The sequence below is a fragment of the Pelophylax lessonae genome (genome assembly GCF_965119305.1).
Source record: "Pelophylax lessonae genome assembly, chromosome: 3".
Lineage (NCBI taxonomy): Eukaryota > Metazoa > Chordata > Amphibia > Anura > Ranidae > Pelophylax > Pelophylax lessonae.
Window position 1 is genome coordinate 2,234,869 of NC_138770.1, and position 20,009 is coordinate 2,254,877.

General features: G+C 47.5%; 4 protein-coding genes across 4 annotated transcripts in view; 1 reads left to right on the forward strand and 3 right to left on the reverse strand.

Annotated features, from left to right (window-relative positions):
* LOC309549119 (uncharacterized protein) overlaps positions 1 to 20,009 on the reverse strand; it is a 2,919,967-nt gene that overhangs the window by 1,746,846 nt on the left and 1,153,112 nt on the right. The gene's annotated exons all lie outside the window — the stretch shown is intronic.
* The window catches only part of LOC309549117 (uncharacterized protein), a 4,285,597-nt gene that overhangs the window by 1,636,185 nt on the left and 2,629,403 nt on the right, over positions 1 to 20,009 (forward strand).
* The window catches only part of LOC309548666 (uncharacterized protein), a gene marked incomplete at its 3' end in the record, with an annotated part of 135,602 nt that overhangs the window by 111,893 nt on the left and 3,700 nt on the right, over positions 1 to 20,009 (reverse strand). The window lies entirely within an intron of this gene.
* LOC309548668 (uncharacterized protein) overlaps positions 1 to 20,009 on the reverse strand; it is a gene marked incomplete at both ends in the record, with an annotated part of 75,782 nt that overhangs the window by 55,076 nt on the left and 697 nt on the right. Inside the window, 1 exon segment of the mRNA XM_082248631.1 lies at positions 18,222 to 19,181. Within this exon segment, the coding sequence (XP_082104757.1) occupies positions 18,222 to 19,181 (960 nt within the window).

Below are 20,009 nucleotides of genomic sequence, written 5' to 3' on the forward strand. Positions count from 1 at the left end.
AGACAGTGGGGACACGGGAACGACGGGCCTGGTGAACAAGGTTTACAGCCTTGATCGTGTTGTCCCTAGCTTCACGCGTTGGGACAAACCCCACTTGGTCCAAGTGAACCAGGGCGGGTAAGTGGGATTGTAAGCGAAGAGCCAAGAGTTTAGTAAAGAACTTAAGGTCCGCATTAAGCAGCGAAATCGGCCGGTAACTCCCGCAGGCCGAGGGGTCCTTCCCCTCTTTGGGTATCAGAGAGATATGTGCACTCAAGGCTTCCTCACGAAAAGAAACTGAATCACCTACCGCATTAAAAAGCAGCAGCAAAGGGGGGCCAGGATATCTCGCAACTGTTGGTAGTAGGCCACCGTGAACCCATCTGGGCCGGGAGCCTTCCCTCTCTTAGCAGAGGCGATGACCTTAGATAACTCCTCCAAGGTAAAGGTGGAGTCCATTTCCCCCCGGTCCGGGGAGGCGACGCGTGGCAAATCGACCAAGTCCAAATAGGAAGACACCGCCGCCTGGTGGGAGGGCCGTTGGGGTAGACCATACAGGCGGGAGTAGAAAGTACCAAAGCTGCGAGAAATATCCTTTGGGAGATGAACCTTAGAGCCGCCCGAATCCAGCAACCAGGGGACGTAGGACGCCGTCTGTTGGTCCCGGAGAGAAAGCGCTAACAGTCGCCCGCATTTGTCCCCGGATTCGTACGTGAACTATTTGCACTTCTGCAGTGCCGCCTTGGCCTTATAGCGCTCTCGGAGTCGGGCCAGCTCCCCCCCCCCCCCCCCCGTCCCAGGTCCCGCTTGTGGTGGCTCTCAATGGAGTGCACCTCAGCCAGGAGGCTCTCCAGCTGGGCCTCCCGAGCTTTCTTCAGTCTCGCTCCATGTTTCATGAAGACCCCCCTAACCACCGCTTTGTGCTCTTCCCATATTACAGCCGGATCACTATCCTGGGCGGTATTGAGATGGAAAAAGGTCTGAAGCTGTTGGGTGACATCGACTAGAACCTCTGGGTCCTGTAAAAGACTCTCGTTCAGCCTCCAGTGCCATTCCGACTCCCGAGAAGTGCCGCTGGGGCATGTCCGACCATGTGATGGTACCATGTGATGGTACCTATCGTCACATCAACCACGTTGTGCAGGAGGCGGTGAGGAAGCAAGAATAGATCAATACGCGAGTAAGCCTGATGGGGGACCGAGAAGTATGTATAATCGCGTTCTCCCAGGTGTAGGAGATGCCACGCATCAACGAGCTGAAGATCATGGAGCAGGGAATGGACCTGTCTACGGCGACCATGGGACACCGACGAGTTACCCGTGGAGGTGTCCAGTTCGGGCTCGAGCGTAAAATAAAAATCGCCGCCCATTAGAAGTTTACCCTCCGAAAAGTCCAACAGAGCCGTCAGAGACTTCGTTAGGAACGTCTCCTGTCCAACATTGGGGGCATATAAAGTAGCGAGCGTGACCTTAACCTCCCCAAGGCGACCCTTAAGAAATAGGAATCTGCCTCCCGGATCTGTTCTATGGTCCAGGAGGGTCCACGGAAGTCGGCTCGAGATCAGAATAGACACCCCCTTGGATTTGGATTCCGAGTTGGCGGCGTGGTACGCGCACGGGTAAAACCTATTCTGGAGCAGGGGCAAACTGCCATCCCTAAAGTGGGTCTCTTGGATGAAGGCGACATCCGAATGGAGGCGTCGCAACTCCCCCAGTAAAACACGCCTCTTCTTGGGCACATTAAGCCCCCGGGCATTTAGGGAGGTCACCCGTACGGGATCCATTAGGGGCAGATGGTGGAGAGCAACACAGGACAGGGGGGATGTGACAGAGAGATGGGAGTAGGGTGGAAGAGGAGGGGGTAGGGTACAAGAAACAAGAGGAAAAAGGAAGATGCAGGGATGGGAGGGGGAAGGCTGTAAAAGACCCAAGCCTGTCCGGGGTCAGGAAAATAAAACAGTAGGGGAAAAAAGGGGTAAAGGGGGAGAACTCTAGTAAAACAGGAAAAAAGACACCCCAAGGTCCCTACCACAAGGGTGGAAGGACCAATGGATGGGGCGTAGGCCTAGTGGGGGACAAGAGTCTGAAGGTGGAGTTCGACTCAAAATACGAAAGCTCCACGGTCAGAGCCCACCCCGTCCATCACAGCAAAAATAGGGGAAACAATAAACAGCCATAAATGAATCAAATCAACATGAGAATTAATAAACATTATGAGCACCAAGAACCCAGGCGCCCCCATTCACCCACCGCGCGAGGACGGATGAGCAGAGGAGGGCGCCCACGGTAGCACCAGGAACCCCATCCCGTACATCCCACCCCCCCCCCCCGAGCCCCACCAGATGAGTAAACATGTACACAAGCAGTACCCACCTCGGTCTCCATAGTGGAGGTATGCCCCCCCGTCCCCCTCGCCCACACGGGGCGCAGACACTCTACCGGGCCCCCAGTCATCACGTACATCTAACAGAGCGAACCCCTCACTTGCCCCATGACTTCCCCCCGGGGAACCCATCCCACCAGCAGTAGAAAAGGATCAGTAGAACCCCCCTCTTCCCCCCCACCCCTGCCCCAACAGGGCAAGTATACCATCAACTAGTAAATGCATGTAGTGGCCAGAGCACTCCCGGAGGCCGGGGAAGCCCCATTGGAGAAAATAAACACAACATAAAAAGTCAAACAGAAGAGAACGGGACCATGGAACCAGGGGTCCAGTCAGTGGGGGGAGATGGGAGGGCGGACAGTAAGGCCTCCAAGCAGCGGGCCTAAGCGTCATCTCTAGCCAGAGGATCGGAAACTCCGGACACCCGCTGGGGGGGGGGGGGGGCAGGGCCCAGGATGCCCGTGGAGAGAGGAGCTCAACCGCAGGCCAACAGGACATTTCAGGGGTCCAGAGCAATGCAGCAGGTATAGTCCATTTCCAAAAGGCAAACGGGGGGGGGGGGGATCATCCCCGGAGGCCCGGCTCCCAGTCCACAACCGGCCAGTCCTTCAAACGAACAGGCCTGGGAGTCCCTGGAACAAAAGGGGGCGAGGGGGTGGCAGCATAATAGACCAAAGGCTCCATCGGACCATCAAAGGGCAGGGGCACTGGCATTAACTTGTAAAGGGAAGAAGAAACAGTACTCATCTGCAGGTCAGGCTCAGAAGGCGGTGTACGGGATCATCAATCTTCTCGTGCTGATGGAGCCGGAGCAGGCTGCGTGCGCCGGCCTCGTCTCGCGTGCGGGGAGGAAGGCCCCCACCATCACCGGAGTGAGATGCAGAGCGACGGCTCGGGGCCGGAAGGTGCCGCAACCAGTTGGGGACCTCCATCGGCTCCATCCCCAGGAAAACGAAGAGATCCGGTAGGTCATCCGGGTGGTGAACCGTGAAAGAGGTGGGGCCCTTGCGGACCGTGAGGGAGATGGGGAATCCCCACCGATACGTGCACCCCAGCTGGCGGATGCGTTCTAGAAGGGGCCGCATCAGGGTTCTTCTCTGGAGTGTAGCCCGCGACAGGTCCAGAAGGATCTTCACTGTGGCACCGTCAAAGTCTACTTCTCCGGCCTCCCAGGCTTGCCTGAGGATAAGTTCTTTGTGTAAATAACGGTGCAGCCGGCAAATGACATTGCGCGGCCGTGAAGCATCAGAGGAGCGGGGGCCCAGGGCTCTATGCACCCGGTCGAATTCCAGCGAGGCAGGCGGGACGTTCGGAGCCAGCTGCTGGCAGATCGCCTGGACAGTGGAAGGAAGGGACTCTGGCAACCCCCGAAGCCGCAAGTTGTTCCGGCGGCTGCGATCTTCCATCTCCTCCAGGCAGAGCTGTATCTCCCCCACATGCACTGACTGCGCAGCGTGGGCAGCCTCCAGCCGAGAAGCCCGCGCCTCAAGTGAGGTGACAGATTGTTCGCCCGCAGACACCCAATCCTGCAATCCATGTACCTCGGTGCGAACAGCTTGGAAGTCCCTGGCATGGGCCTCCTCCAAACGTAAGGCCAGCGCCTCAAAGTCCCTCGGGCCTGGATCAATGCCCGTAGTTCTCCCGCGTCCCCGGACATACCAGCAGCGGAGGCAGAAGGAGCTGAGGAGATCGAGGAGGACGGAGACTGCGAGCCCATATCAAAGAGGAGCGGGGCCGTCGGGGAGACCGGAGCAGTTGCCGCTGCCATCGGTGCAGAGGGGGCCCCACGTGGCTGCGAGCGGCTGATGCGGGCCAACGAGGAGCGGGTCCCGGGGAAGTATCGGTGCAGTTCGGCACCCAGAGAAGTACGGAGTGGTTTCCTGGGTCCTCGCCTGCGCCCGGTGCTCATGCGGAGGTAAGTATTGGCGGTAAAACAGCTATGGACGGGGTGAGATGTCCGGAGCTCTCACAAGAAGCGTCTTCACGCCGCCATGTTCAGGATACACCCTCCCAAGGGCTAGCATTTCACCCCACGGATGAATCCATGGCATAAATACCGGGACCAAGAAAGGATATTGGGTGCCAGTCACTTTTGTCTTTTTAACCATTTACCGACCGACCGCCGTCATTATACGTCGGTCATTTAAAGCTAAATACCGGGGTTATGGCTGCAGATAGCAGATAGCTGCCATAACCCCGGTATCTTTTTAAACAGCGGGCGGCCGGCGTTCAGATAAGGGTGGTCCCAGTGGCATATTCGCTGTGGGATCACCCTTATAGTGCGGCAGAAGAGGTGCCCCCTCTTCCTCCCGCCACGTCCCGGCCGTTTTCCCTGCTTACCGCACCCACCGGCAGCAGGGAAAACGATCCGGTCCCAGATCCTCAGAGACAGGAAGTAGAGTGAGGGCAAGATGGCCCCCTCTCGATTCTATGGTCATTGCCTCGCAACTGGTTTAAAGGGCCAATTTATTTTCAACAACGTTTCTTTTCCTATTTTAGTGTAGATGTGAGGTGTGAGGTCTTTTTGACCCCAGATCTCACAATAAAGAGGACCTGTCATGCCTATTTCTATTACAAGGGATGTTTACATTCCTTGTAATAGGAATAAAAATGATCAATATTTTTTTTAAAAAAACTGTGTAAAAATAAAAAATAATAAACAAAATAAATAGGAACAAAAAAAAAATGAAAGCGCCCTGTCCCCGTTAGCTCGCGAGCAGAAGCGAATGCATACACAAGTCCCGCCCACATATGTAAATGGTGTTCAAACCACAGATGTGAGGTATCGCCCCGAGCGTTAGAGCGAGACCAATAATTTGAGCCCAAGACCTCCTCTGTAACTCTAAATTGGTAACCTGTAGACATTTTTAAAGCGTCGCCTATGGGGATTTTTAAGTACCAAAGTTTGTCGCCATTCCACGAGCGTGCGCAATTTTGAAGCATGACATGTTGTGTATCTATTTATTCAGCATAACATTATCTTTAATATTATGGAAAAAAAATCAGGCTAACTTTACTGTTTTCTTATTTTTTAATTTAAAAAAGTGAATTTTTCCCAAAAAATGGGGTTTGGAAGACCGCTGCGCAATTACGGTGTGATAAAAAATATTGCAATGATCTTCATTTTATTCTCTAGGGTCTCTGTTAAAAATATATATAATGTTTGGGGGTTCTAAGTAGTTTTCTAGAAAAAAAAAAAAAAAACAGATTCTAGCTTGTAAACACCAAGTGTATAAAATAGGCCTGGTGGTTAAGTGTTTAAAGTGTTAATGCAGAATGATTCAGGAGGTGAGGGTTGGGGGGGATGGGGGTCTCAGAAACCATGGCAGATCATTTACAGACTCTGCAGATCAATGTCTACTCTCACAGTGTCAGAACCTATAAGCCGACTGAGCAACACTGTAAGCACTTTCCCAAATTTCAGTGCGTCCTCCAAGTGAGTCCCCAGGCCCTCCTTATAGACCGGCCTTCTTCATGGCTCCTTCCAGCAACGGGCCTCCCCTGGGTCTCCTCCTTGGCACAGTTTCTCCAGACCAGGCAGGACAGCTTCACAACCACTTCAGCACATGTTAGACCCCAAAACAGGCTAATGGACCGAACAGCAGAGCTCCATCCAGCAGCCCCTCCCTACACCCCATCCCAGGGGAAGAGAGCGAGCACATGGCCTGTCCCAAATATTTATTTCCTCCCCCAGCATGCACCAGTGACATAAACCTTCTACTGGATTGGCTGACAGAAAATATAAATATTCTTAATGTAAGACATTAAACCCAAAGAAAATATTTATTATATTGCAGCTTATCGATTCTTAGATGTGATGTTAGTTTTCCTTTTTAGGATTTCTTATATGTTCATCTGGTGATCTGGCCAGTAAATCTGTTCTATAAAAGCTCCAACTCTAAAGCAGAATGTATCAGTTACTGGGATGGGGCAGACCATTTACCACTGACAGGGGTGCTTACAATGATCAGCTTTTATTTATTCTTGTAAAACCTTTATCCCAAAGAAAAAAAACAGTTTGCTATAACTGATTATAAAGTGTGAGATGGAGTTTGGCTTCAATTCATTATTGCTTTTAAATCTGATAATACATCTAACACTCCCCCCCCCCCCCCTCCGACCAATAACGCTGCTGTCTTCAGAGTGGGGGCGCTCTAATACAGAAGGTGTGACCAGGTGAAAAAGAAAAGTAATGCAGCCACCACATCCAATGATTGGTAAGCTGCAATGAATGACATTTTTGGTTTTGGGTTAATTATCATTTTAGTTTGGTTGGTGAAATGTCATACTATGTCCAGTGGTAGCGGTGACATCTACTGGCCACAGTGAGAAATCACAACTCAGCTTAGCTTAGGGAAAAACCAGGCGAAAAACTTAACAATCAGTCTGAGCTAAGTACAGCCCAGCCAAAAACTAACATAACATAGTAGCCCCTATTTAAGACAAGCCGTAACTTCAGATCCCCGTCCCCTTTTTTCTGACTGCTCAGACAAACTGTCTAAATTCTGGACTATGGACAGATGTAAAGAGAGGAAAGCAGATAAAGGGGTACAACTTATGTAGGAGGATTTGTTTCATCTCTGTGTATCACCTGAGGCCAGTCACTTCATTGGGTATATGGAGGGTTTACACCCACTCAAAATGTTCACATGAGAGAAGTTGCAGAGGTCCCACACCGCTGCCTCCCATCTCCTGAGACTGCACTCAGTGACTTGGGTGTGAGACTATACAGACATCTCCCTCCACCCAGCACAGCCAGCAAATAACAGAGCAAGTAACCCTGGGAGAATTGTTCTGTCATATTTTGCTAGACCCCGGCATGGGGCAGAAGACCCAAAAAACATACCCCAGGTGTCTAGGTCTAGTAATGCCTATGGTCAAAATGAACATTTTGCTGCCAGCTGAACCCCAGAATCTCCATAAATCCAGTCTAGAGACATAAATTGTGTCTGCAGCACAGAGAAGGAAGATTATCCGAGAGAAATACAGGAATACAGGACGGGGAACACAGCTCAGGAAAGTGACCAGGGGATTACAGACTGATATCACCCAGTCCCTGCCCTACTCTGGACCAATCAGTGAGCAGTATGGGTGGAGGAATGTATTTAGTGTTAATGACCCACCTGTGCTGATCTCTGTAGGAGTGTCCTCCTCTATAAATGTCCCCGTTATTCCATCCTCCTCCATAGACTGCTGATCATCCCTCACATACGTCTCTTCTTCTTCTGCTTTCACCTCAAATTCTATATCGATTGGATCTCCACTCTAAATCAAGAAAATCAAAGAATATCATCTGTAAAATATAAGCTTTATTATTGTGACATCACATAAAAATCCACACATTGTCTCCATGAGTCTGTGTTTTATAATCTCTGTCTCACCAACCTTGTAACAGTGAGGGATGGTGTGACCTTCCTGTGTGGAATCCTGGGAATACAGAGGACGGGGACATCTCTCTGGTGGGTTCCTGGTATTAGGTGGCTCCATCATATCCTTGTGTCCTTCTGAAAACTCCTCCATCACTCCATACTCCTCATCCTCCTCTTTATACTCTTCTTTAACATCAATATTATCATCCCCGAGGTTTCCACTCTGAATATATAATAAAACATTTATTGTAACAAACATGCTGTGTATAAATCAGAACTACCAATCATTGACACTCATCTACCTGATGATGGTGAGGGATGGTGTGACCTTCCTGTGTGGAATCCCGGGAATACAGAGGACGGGGACATCTCTCTGGTGGGTTCCCATTACTGGATCCATCTGTAGGAAACACACACACTGACTGAATACATTGTTTCTATGTGTTTATCAGATGATGGGGGATCTAGGTGGATCCTCCGTACTGCTCTCTCCTTTACAATAAAGTCTCCTCTTACCCGGTGATGTGAGGGGCGGCTGATTCTCCATCATGACGTCCTTGTAGAGATCCTTGTGTCCTTCTAAATACTCCCACTCCTCCATGGAGAAATAGACAGTGACATCCTGACACCTTATAGGAACCTGACACACACAATGATACAGTCACCATCCAGACACATCCCTTGTCTGTTACTGGATAATGTCCCAGAATTCCCAGCACCGCTCACCTCTCCTCGATGATCTCTCTGGTGACTTCTAGAATCTTCTTTGTATTTCTCTATTCTATCCGGGAGGGAGGTGGAGGCAATGTGATGGTCATATGATCTCCAGACTTCACAGGAGGAAAACTCTAGATCTGAACACAAATAGTAAAATCAGATTAAATTCCCAGAATCCTCCTCACCTCACCATTCAGGTTTCCACTTGATTAAAGCCCCACCTCAGACTGAGGTATAATTTACCCCCACAGGACCCCCACACTACGCAGGGTAAAAGTTTGTTGCAGACATTCTGACATCATTACATATAACGCAGGACCAACAGACCCACTTTGCTAATGAGGATGCCAAGGATCCGCCCACATCCTAAGAGCATGAGAAACAAAAGCCAGATGGAGGGACATTGGGAGAGGAGCTGTGAAGTCAGTGTGATGTCATAGGACATATAGACTCTGGATGGAGGGACATTTGTAGGGGGAGATTTGAGGGGCAAACCAAATCATTGTTCCCGGGTGCCTTCCACTAAACTGAAGAGTGAACTTTGACCTTTACCATACAGAGATCTGTCAGGAATGTGTGAAAGTAATCTCTCATGTGATCAGGTGACGTGCGGAGGAACGGAGTGTAAATAGCAGACAATTATCTCCAGAGCTCCTAATGGTGGGGATGGATTTTGCTGCATGCTGGTGCTGAGTTTACACCCCCCAGGGTCACTGCAGGTGTGGAGAAAAGCTGTGTAAGAGGATATGGAGGAGAGATGAGGAGGAGATCCAGGAATCAGGATAAAGGTCAGGACAAGCAACAGATGAGCGCATCCAAGAGATGAAGCCGGGGTCACTACACAGAAAATCAATCCAAGGAAACAACAGGCAGGACGAGGAATAGCAAGAAGGAGCTCAGAGACAAATGAGAATATTGTTCAGCCAATGGGAGATTATCTCAGCATGACTTACATAATGAAGGCGATGAGAGGGAGGGGAGGTGACCATAGATACATGGAAATTCAGCTGGTTTAGCAGGGATCGGTCACATTTCCATCCACGTGTGGTCACTGCCGGATAAAAATCACTCGATCAGCGGCTGCAGCCAATAGCTTCATCACTGATCTGTGTATTCTGAGAGCGGAGGAGCGCCCCCCATTGTCAGAATACGATAGTGCAGTAGGGAGGATTCCCCCTTCAATGTGTGGATGACGGAATCGCTTCAATTTTTTCACTTATCCCGCTGGCTGAACGATAAAACTGAACCATGTATGGCCAGCTTTGAAAGCAAGATATATTATTCATCAACTGATCCCCCTGAAGGGGTTAATTTGTGTATTACCTCCTCTGCCGCCAATTCCTGCATTGTCTTCTCTCTCCGTCCTACCAAATGGAACGTCCTTCCTGAATCTGACATCACTTCCTGTCTGTATTCCATAGAGACTTCCTGTCTCGGTAGAAGAAAGATCACCACCTTGTGGAGCTCAGAGGAACTGCAGCCCTGAGAACCGTCTGGTAGTGTGAACACGGCCATGTGCGGTGTGTGTATGTACTGTATATCCTTCCCTTTTCTCTCCTCCCTGAGTTTGTATGAAGAGGCGGAGCTCCTGCTGGAACAGCGGTCGGAGGAGGAAGCCGATTCTAGGAGGGAGACTGACAGAAAGCGCAGCAGACTTGCAGGAGTGAGCGAGGAGGATCCAGTTCCTTTGCCATCGGAGGTGAGGAGAGTGTGAAGGATGTTTGTGACTCTGGTAGCTGAAAAGCTGGGAGTCATATTGCTCTGGTGAGTGGGGAAGCACTACTAAGGGGGCGCCCTCACCATCACGTGTGTAAGAGGTGGAAGAAGGCGTGGCTACACTACAGCTGGCACAGTTTGGAGCACGGAGAACTGGAGCACGGAGAACTTTCACACCTTATCAACTTTTCATTCATTTGTGGACTTTTTTGGAGCAACAGAACTTCGTTGAAGTAGATGCAAAGTGGAAGCAGTGGACTTGCAGAGAACACTATATTGAGCACAAAATATTGTATGATTACATGAATTTGCACAGGTTATTACTTAATAGAAAATATTATAAGATAATGAAGTAGGTGTAAAGTGGAAGCAGTGGATCTGCAGGGAACAGCATCTTGAGCACCAAGCCCTTTATGTTGTATATGAATTTTCACATGGATCAGCATACGTAATTTATTGATAAACACCATAAGATCAATGAAGTAGTTGTAAATCTAGACCTAGGGAACACAAGGGAGGTGGAGTGGGAATCCTTCTATCCTCACAGAGCACCTTCCAGGTTCTCCACTCTCCTCCCTCTCATCATTTGAAGCTCACTGTATACGTCTATTTTCTCCAATCTCCTCAAGAATTGTTGCGATCTATTCGCCCGCTGGACCGGTATTACCTTTCCTTGATGATTTCTCTGCCTGGCTGCCCTACTTTCTCTCTTCTGAAATCCCCACAATCATTCTCAGCGACTTCAACATCCCTGTTACTACGAACACTTCTGCTACTTCCAAACTTCTCAGTCTAACCTCCTCATTTGGCCTGAAGCAATGGATACACAATGGATAGAGGCTTCTACTCACTCTGGTGGCAACACCCTCAGTCTTGTATTCTCCCACCTATGTACTCCATGTATCCTCTCCAACAATCCTCTCCCTCCCTCTAAACACCACTAGGGATGGACGAGGAGAACTTCACCAATCACCCGAATTTTCTGTGCGCTCGGTGTTTTCATTTTTTTTACTATATGCATCCCGCCGAGCGCACAGTCAATAGGTGGTTAGGAAGCGAGACCGGGAAGCCGGCCGCTGCGTTCTTAACAACTAATGAGTTATGAGCTGTCAGTGGGCTTCCCCGCTGACAGCAGAATGTAAAAAAACAAAAATTGCCTGAATTTTAAGGGGAAATCCATGCCAAAATTTAAAAAAACAAATGGCATGAGGTCCCCCCAAAATCTATACCTCACCCTTATGCAGCCTGGCAGGCCAGGAAAGGGGGGGGATGAGTGAACGCCCCCTGAATCATACTAGGCCACATGCCCTCAACATGGGGGGTTCTTTGGGGCAGGTTGGGCTCGCCCCTTCCCCCCAAAGCACCTTGTCCTATGTTGATAGGGACAAGGGCCTCTTCCCCCACAACCTTGGCCTGTGGTTGTGCGGGTCTGCAGGCAGGGGACTTATCAGGATCATGAAGCCCCCTTTAACATGGGGGCCCCCAGACCCCGCCCCCCTATGTGAATGAGTTTGGGGTACATTGTAAGAATAAATGAGGCTATGAGCACGTTTTTCACAATTCCTTTTATAAAAAATAAAAAACATTGTCCCCCGATGTAGATTAATCGTCATTCACAACGCCCACTGCACCTCTTGACCCCCCCTCCAAAAAAAAACACTCCCCCCTCAAGGAGTGACAGTCTGACAGATCTTAAAAAGGTAAGGAGCAGGGCCACCTGGTGACATCATCTGGTGGCCCACCCCCTTGTGATGTGACTGACTGGTGCATGCTGGATCGATGACATTATAAAGGGCAGGGCCACCAGGTGGCTTCACCAGGTGGCTCTGCCCATTACCTATTTAAAAACTGTCACTCAGCAGAGCAGGCATTCCACAGTCAGCCTTTCTCGTGGGCGAATTGTTTTTTTCTTTTTTTGGGTCGACGGTGCAGCGGTCGTTGTGATTCACGATGGATCCACATCAGGGGACATTGTTTTTTTTATTTTATTTTTTTAATAAAGGAACTGTCAAAAACTGCCTCATGTCTTTATTTTTGACAATTTTTTGGTAAATGAGGGCCAGGATCTGAGGGCCCCCTTTTTCAAGGGTGCTTCCAGATTCTGATAAGCCCCCTGCAGACCTCCCCCTGCCCCAAAGCACCCCCCCATGTTGAGGGCATGTGGCCTGGTATGGTTTGGGGGGCACTCGCTTGCCCTCACCCCTGTCCTGGCCTGCTAGGCTGTGTGCTTGGGTAAGGGTCTGGTATGGATTTTGGGGGGAAGATACTCCAGTTTTAAAAAAAAAAAATTGGAGTGGGGTTTCCCCTCAAAATCTAAACCAGACCCTTATCCAAGCATGCAGCCTTTTTTTGGCCTGGTGTGGATGGGGCCTGGTATAGACGGTGGGGACCCAACGCCGTTTTTTTTCCCCCATTTTTTTTTTGCCAACAATTATTTTTTTACATTCAGCTTTCCGCGGGGAAGCCCGCTGACAGCGGAGGACTCATTTGTTGTAAAGGATGCCGTGGCCGGTTTCCCAGCCTCGCTTCTTAAAAACCTATTGACTGTGCACTCGGCAGGATGTAAATAGTAAAATAAATAGAAGAAACGCAGAGCACACAGAAAATGTGGGTGTTTGGCGAACACCTGAAGGGGCCATTTCAGGCTGAAGTTATGCTCGGTCCAAACTGCTCGCCCATCCCTAGTGGTGTTTAGAGAGCGGGAGAGGATTGTTGGAGAGGTTGCATGGAGAGAAATAGGTGAGAGAATACAAGGCTGAGGGTTTTGCCTCCAGAGTGAGTAGAAGCCTCTATCCATTGTGTATCCATTGCTTCAGGCCAAATGAGGAGGTTAGAATAAAACATTTAGAAGTAACAGAAGTGTTTGTATTAACTGGGATGTTAAAGTCACCGAGAATGATTTTGGGGATTTCAAAGGGCCAGGTATTGACCGAGGGGGGACCCCCACACTGTTATTATTTTTATTTTTTTATTTCCATTGCCGACAATAGCTGGGGAAATCAATTTAAATGTCATAATTTTTTTTTCTTTATAAATGTCAGTTTTGCTGCAGCAGGTTCTATACACAGAACAGATACACCACTTTACAGGCAGACTAAGGCTGGATACACACTATACAACTTTTGTTGTTAGATTTCCTTTAGATTTACCTTCAACTATGTAGTGTAAAGGCCTGCCTGACTGCATACAAATTGAAACTGTTTAGGTTTGACCCCATATTATATGGTTTTGGTAAATCTAAAGGAAAAAATTGAAAGAAAATTGTATAGTGCATATCCAGTTTTGGGGACCCCCCAGGCACTATATTTTAAGTAATTTTTCTTTTTAAGCATTAATTAAAATCATTGCTCCTATAAAAACAATATTTTGTAATGAAAAAAAAATTGCATTGATAGTATCAAACATGAAAAAATAATAATAATTTAAAAAAAACACACACAGAAATTTCGGCCAAACGGACGATGTTCAAGCCGAACTTATGTCCGTCCCAAACCATTTGCCCATCCCTACTCCCTGTTATCTCTCACCTCGACTACTGCAACTCTCTCCTCATTGGCTTACCTTTACATAGGCTATGCCTCCTTCAGCCCATCATGAATGCTCCTGCCAGACTCCTCCACCTTACAAACCGCTCAGCATCTGCTACCCGTCTCTGCCAATCCTTCTATTGGCTGCCACTCAACCAACAAATTAAAAATACTAACGGTAACGTACAAAGTCATCCACAACTCAGCCCCCAGCTACACCACTAACCTGGTCTCAATATTCCAACCAGGTCATCCTCTTCGATCTTCCCAATATCTTCTGCTTTCTAGTTCCCTTGTCACCTCCTCCCACTTCCAGGACTTCTCCCAAGCCTCTCCTGTCCTACTGAACTCCATACCCCAATCTGTCTGACTATCTCTTACTCTATCCACCTTTAGGTTTTCACTGAAAACTCATCTACCTATTCTGCCCCCACCTAACAACTGTACTTTTATTTTCTCCATCAGCCCATCCCCCACAGTTATTACCTTTTGGATCACTTGACCCCCCCCCCCCTCCTAGATTGTAAGCTCTAATGAGCAGGACCCTCCGATTCCTCCTGTATTGAATTTTATTGTAATTGTACTATTTGCCCTAACATTGTAGAGCCTGCGCAAACTGTTGGCGCTTTATAAATCCTGTATAATAATAATAATATATGACTGCCTAGTCCAGCCTTTCTCAGCCAGGGTTCCTCCAAAGGTTCCTAGGGGCTCCTTGTCACTTCCTTGGGCTGTATATGGAAGTGTCACCTACCAGCCCTTTCTGGATAATTAAGTCTGTCATCATTGCACCGACACACACAATTTTTTTTATTCAATATATTTTTTATTCTAACTTTAAGTTTAACAAGAGTGCAAAAAAAAAAAGAACAAAATGGTAAAGGAAGAAATCCAATTGGTCAGGAAAATCACTTGTCTGGAATGTGGAGGCGGAGTCGGTAATAATCTGTGTACAATACAATACACAGTGTGTTACATTATTATAACAAAGTATTGTAGAAAAGATCAAATCATAGAAAATGGGGGAAAGGAGAAAATAAACCCGGATATGAAGGTGACATTTGTGTACGAGGAACACCTTAACAATTACCACCATTTTATTCTCCAGGGCCTCTGCTTTCAGAAAATATATGTGTGGGGGTTTTATCTAATCTTCAGGCCCAAAATCTGCATTTTACCATGGGTGCAAGGTGCAAAAATAATGCAAACACAGCTCTGGTATTTATGTCCTTCAATGTGCACTATACTCATAAATACATGGGTGTCATCTCAGGGATTTGTATGACCCCCCCCCCCCCCGAACATAGGAAACTAAGGGGGATCTATGCAAAGAATATGTTGGATGAGTGTGACAAGCATGTGTCCAGCCGTGACGAATTCTGGCTGTATTCTAATAAACACAGTGATTTCCTGTAATCGTCAGCTCCAACTAGTGGCCATAATGAGGTATTAGTTCCAAAATACCTCAATCAGGAAAAATAGTTCAATACCGCATTATGGCCACTAGATGGACCCAATGATCATAGGAAATCACTGAATGAAATCAAATTAGAACAACATTTGTCATAGATGAATGAATGCTTGTCATATTTGTTCGGGGTGGTTTTTTAGGGATATAAAAGCTAAGATGCATATGTTGCCATCATCCCTGTAATAATTCAAAAAAGGAGTTTGGTTCCTCAAGCCAAAAAGAAAGAAAGTGGGATTTTATAGGCAAAATAATTATTATCCATTTTATTAAGAAAATTACATATAAAAGTAAAAAACAAAGAAAAAATCATCAAAACAACAACATTGGTTATATAGATAATGCATATTACACTATTAACAGTTTTGAGCCATTTTACTTATTAGATGGTGATTGATCAAAACTGTTAATAGTGTAATATGCATTATCTATATAACCAATGTTGTTGTTTTGATGATTTTTTCTTTGTTTTTTACTTTTATATGTAATTTTCTTAATAAAATGGATAATAATTATTTTGCCTATAAAATCCCACTTTCTTTCTTTTTGGCTTGAGGAACCAAACTCCTTTTTTGAATTGTCATATTTGTTCATCTATTTTATAAAAACTAAACATGTAAGTGAAGTGATAACTATTAAGCCAATCACTTCATCAAACCACACATAATATCTCCCTTCAAAGGGAAAACAGAAAATCAAACAGTATAAATATTTTCAAACCAATGACCTCCACCCAGACAAGATATGTAGAAATATAAAGACAAGCGGTGTTACCTCTCGTGCCGCACTTCGCCAAGCCACCCAAACCCACACAGGAGCTAAGGAAAGAAGTTCTCACCTAGTTTATCTCCGAGTTCTCCTTCCCTCCTGTTGGGGGATGGGAGAAGGATGGACTGAAGACAGAGAGACACGCTTCGGGGTCACCACTGGTAAGTAGAGCCTTGAAATGAAGGACATCAACTTCAGAATTTCTGTCTTGTCTGTGTAAAGTTTACTGATAAAGATATATGGGATCTCACAGCTTCTAGCTCTGTAACCCGCTATATCATTATCAGTAACCGTCACACAGACAAGCAAGACATTCTGAAGGTGATTCCTTCATTTCACGGCTCTACTTACCACTCTACACCCCAAAATTTACTCAGCCAATGAAAAGCCAACACGGTACAACACTTCATCCATGTCTCTGATCATCTCTCATCTCCTTATCAACTGTTTCTTACACTATGAAGATCAGCCATATGTGCCCATCGCACCCTCTCCCTCCACAGTTCGTTGGGAGGTGCTGGATTGCCAGATCGCCACAATTATTACTGGGCGGCAGTGATGGAACAATCTAGACACTGGTTCTCCACCACCAACATACCTGGCTGGGTAGACCTGGAAACCTCCCTGACCCCTGGGAAAAATTTACCTCTACTACTCTTAGCAGACCAGTGGACACCTCTGACACTGAAACACAGACACCCCCCCCCCCCCCCCATAACAGCATCACTTTTAGCATGGAGGAAATTCAATACCCTAATGCCTTGTGTGTTAAAGAGGGGTTACCTCTTTAACACACAAAATTGACATAGAGATATTTCTCCATCTTCTCCCTAGCCTGAACACCTGTATCCTATGCTCCTCAGGCATCTCATATGTAACCGATTTGCTATCCGATGACCGTGTCAAATCACTAGCGGAACTATCGGACAGCCATCTCCTCATGCCTCTGGCCCGCTTCTCTTGTCTTAGCATCCTGCATTTCCTTACATCACATTCCCTACCACATTTCACGGTGCATGAGGAACTGAAAGATCTCATGCTCCCACCTTCCTCCCCAAAAAAAGGTCATATCTCACGGCTGTATAACCTTCTACAACTTAACCTTACAACCAACAAATCCCCCCCATGGTGAAATGGGACTCTGACCTAGGCGGGACTTTCGATCTTGCTGACTGGAAAAATGTCTTGCGAACAGTTGTCGTGAACTCGCGTTGCTCCACACACTGGGAGCTTGCGATCAAAATAGAAAACTGCTGGTACTATGCTCCCCATCGTCTATCCAAAATGTCACCCGCACACTCGCCCAACTGCTGGAGGGGATGCAGACAGGTGGGCACCCCTTTTCACTCCCTCTGGTTGTGTCCAAAACTGAGCAAACTTTGGGATCAGGTGTTTGCACTCATTTCCACAATTACGGGGATCATAACTAAACCGGACCCTTCTCTAGCCATCCTACATCTAGATATCAACAAATTCCCCCTGTGGCACAGGACTGTGGTCTCCCATATTCTTTTAGCCACCCGCCAAATTCTCCTGCGACACTGGAAATCTGTTCATACCCCAACTTTTGCTGACTTGGTGTCCCTGGTGCACGATAACCACTCTTATGAGAGACTATTAACACTGGCTGATCTGTCTATCTCCAAATGTGAAAGAGAATGGCCAATCTGGGTAAATGTATAACTTAATGATTACTGTCTAACACATTGATGGAGGGAGAGGAATCGGAAGGGGAGACCGGGGGTTGAGGGGGGGAGGGAGGCGTGCCCTTAGGACACAGTGAGTTCCCCTTGGGGGGTGTCCTGGGTGTAAACCCCCCTCCTTATCGATCTCCGCATCTCTACTTCTTTCCCATTTCATGTGAACCCCTCCCGATTCCGCCCTGCTCCAGAGCAGGTATCTATCTCCCCACAGGCCTGTAGGATTCCTAATCTCCACACTCAATTGCGTGACACTATGTTCTAATGTTGACTGCTATTACCCTATGTTATGTATCTTGGTTTGATTTTTTTGTTTGTAACCTTGACTTTAGTACAGTTACACAACGTGTTTGCATTTTCGACTGTTTGTAATTTTGAAAATCCTAATAAAAATAATCTGTACAGGAAGACAGGACTTCAGTAAGGAACAATTCCCTCACTCAGGACAGGAATATGGCTTCTGCCCTGTGTGAGATATTTTATGTTTGGAAAGATGGGAATTCTGTGAAAAACATTTCCCTCACTCAGGACAAGAAAGTGGCTTCTCCCCCGTGTGAGCTCTCTGATGTGTGTAAAGATTGGACTTCTGTGAAAAACATTTCCCGCACTCGGGACAGGAATACGGCTTCTCACCCTTGTGGAATCTCTGATGTTTGGAAAGATTGGACTTATCTGAAAAGCATTTCCCGCACTCAGGACAGGAATACGGCTTCTCACCAGTGTGCAATCTCTGATGTATGGAAAGCTTGGACTTCACTGAAAAACATTTCCCGCACTCAGGACAGGAATACGGCTTCTCACCAGTGTGCAATCTCTGATGTGAGGAAAGAGTGGACTTCTCTGAAAAACATTTCCCACACTCAGGACAGGAATACGGCTTCTCACCAGTGTGCGATCTCTGATGTGAGGAAAGAGTGGACTTCTGTGCAAAACATTTCCCGCACTCAGGACAGGAATACGGCTTCTCACCAGTGTGCGATCTCTGATGTTTGGAAAGAGCGGACGTCTGTGCAAAACATTTCGCGCACTCAGGACAGGAATACGGCTTCTCACCAGTGTGCAATCTCTGATGCATGGTAAGAGTGGACTTCTGTGTAAAACATTTCCAGCACTCAGGACAGGAATACAGTTTCTCACCAGTGTGCAATCTCTGATGTTTGGAAAGAACGGACTTCTGTGCAAAACATTTCCCGCACTCAGGACAGGAATATGGCTTCTCACCAATGTGCCATCTCTGATGTGTGGAAAGATGGGACTGCAATGAAAAGGATTTCCCGCACTCAGGACAGGAATACGGCTTATCACCATTGTGCGATCTCTGATGTCTGGAAAAATTGGACTTGTCTGCAAAACATTTCCCGCACTCAGGACAGGAATATGGCTTCTCACCAGTGTGAGATCTTTTATGCACATTAAGTTGGCATTTTAAACGGAAACACTTCCCGCACTCAGTACAGGAGAACCTCTTATCTGTTGTAAGGACAACACCGTCCCTAGCAGTCTGAGGTTCCTCAGGATAAGAGGAATACGATGGTCTGGAACTGTCCCTAGCAGTCTGAGGTTCCTCAGGATAATAGGAATACGATGGTCCGGCACTGTCCCTCACAGTCTGAGGTTCCTCAGGATAAGAGGAATACGATGGTCTGGCACTGTCCCTCACAGTCTGAGGTTCCTCAGGATAAGAGGAATACGATGGTCTGGCATTGTCCCTCACAGTCTGAGGCAACTCAGGATAAGAGGAATACGATGGTACGGCACCGTCCCTCACAGTCTGAGGTTCCTCAGGATAAGAGGAATACGATGGTCCGGCACCGTCCCTCACAGTCTGAGGTTCCTCAGGATAAGAGGAATACAATGGTCCGGCACCGTCCCTCACAGTCTGAGGTTCCTCAGGATAAGAGGAGTACGATGGTCCGGCACCGTCCCTCACAGTCTGAGGTTCCTCAGGATAAGAGGAATACGATGGTCCATCTACACTGTGTGGTGCCGGATGGACATTTGAGGTAGCCGGGTTTTCTCCTGGACTATACTGTGTGATGTCCTCATCTTCTACTTTACAGTCTGGAGACAAAGTGAGCCAATCCTCTGAGGTTTTCCTCATCTCCCGTCCATGTACTAAAATAGAAATAAAAAGATTATTACTGGACATCAGCAGATTGGTTCCCCTAAACCAGGACTCCGCCCACATCAGGCAGCTTTGTCTCTGAGGATCTTACAATTCCCCCCTCAAGGTAACTAGTAAATGGTAGAGGGTCACTAGGTGTCCCAGGAGCCACACATCAAGTGAAGACCTGCTGTATGATAGTAAATGGCAGTCTCAGTCTGGACTTACGCCAGGCCACGGCTTGATGTGTGGGACACCTACTCACTATCTACCATTGCC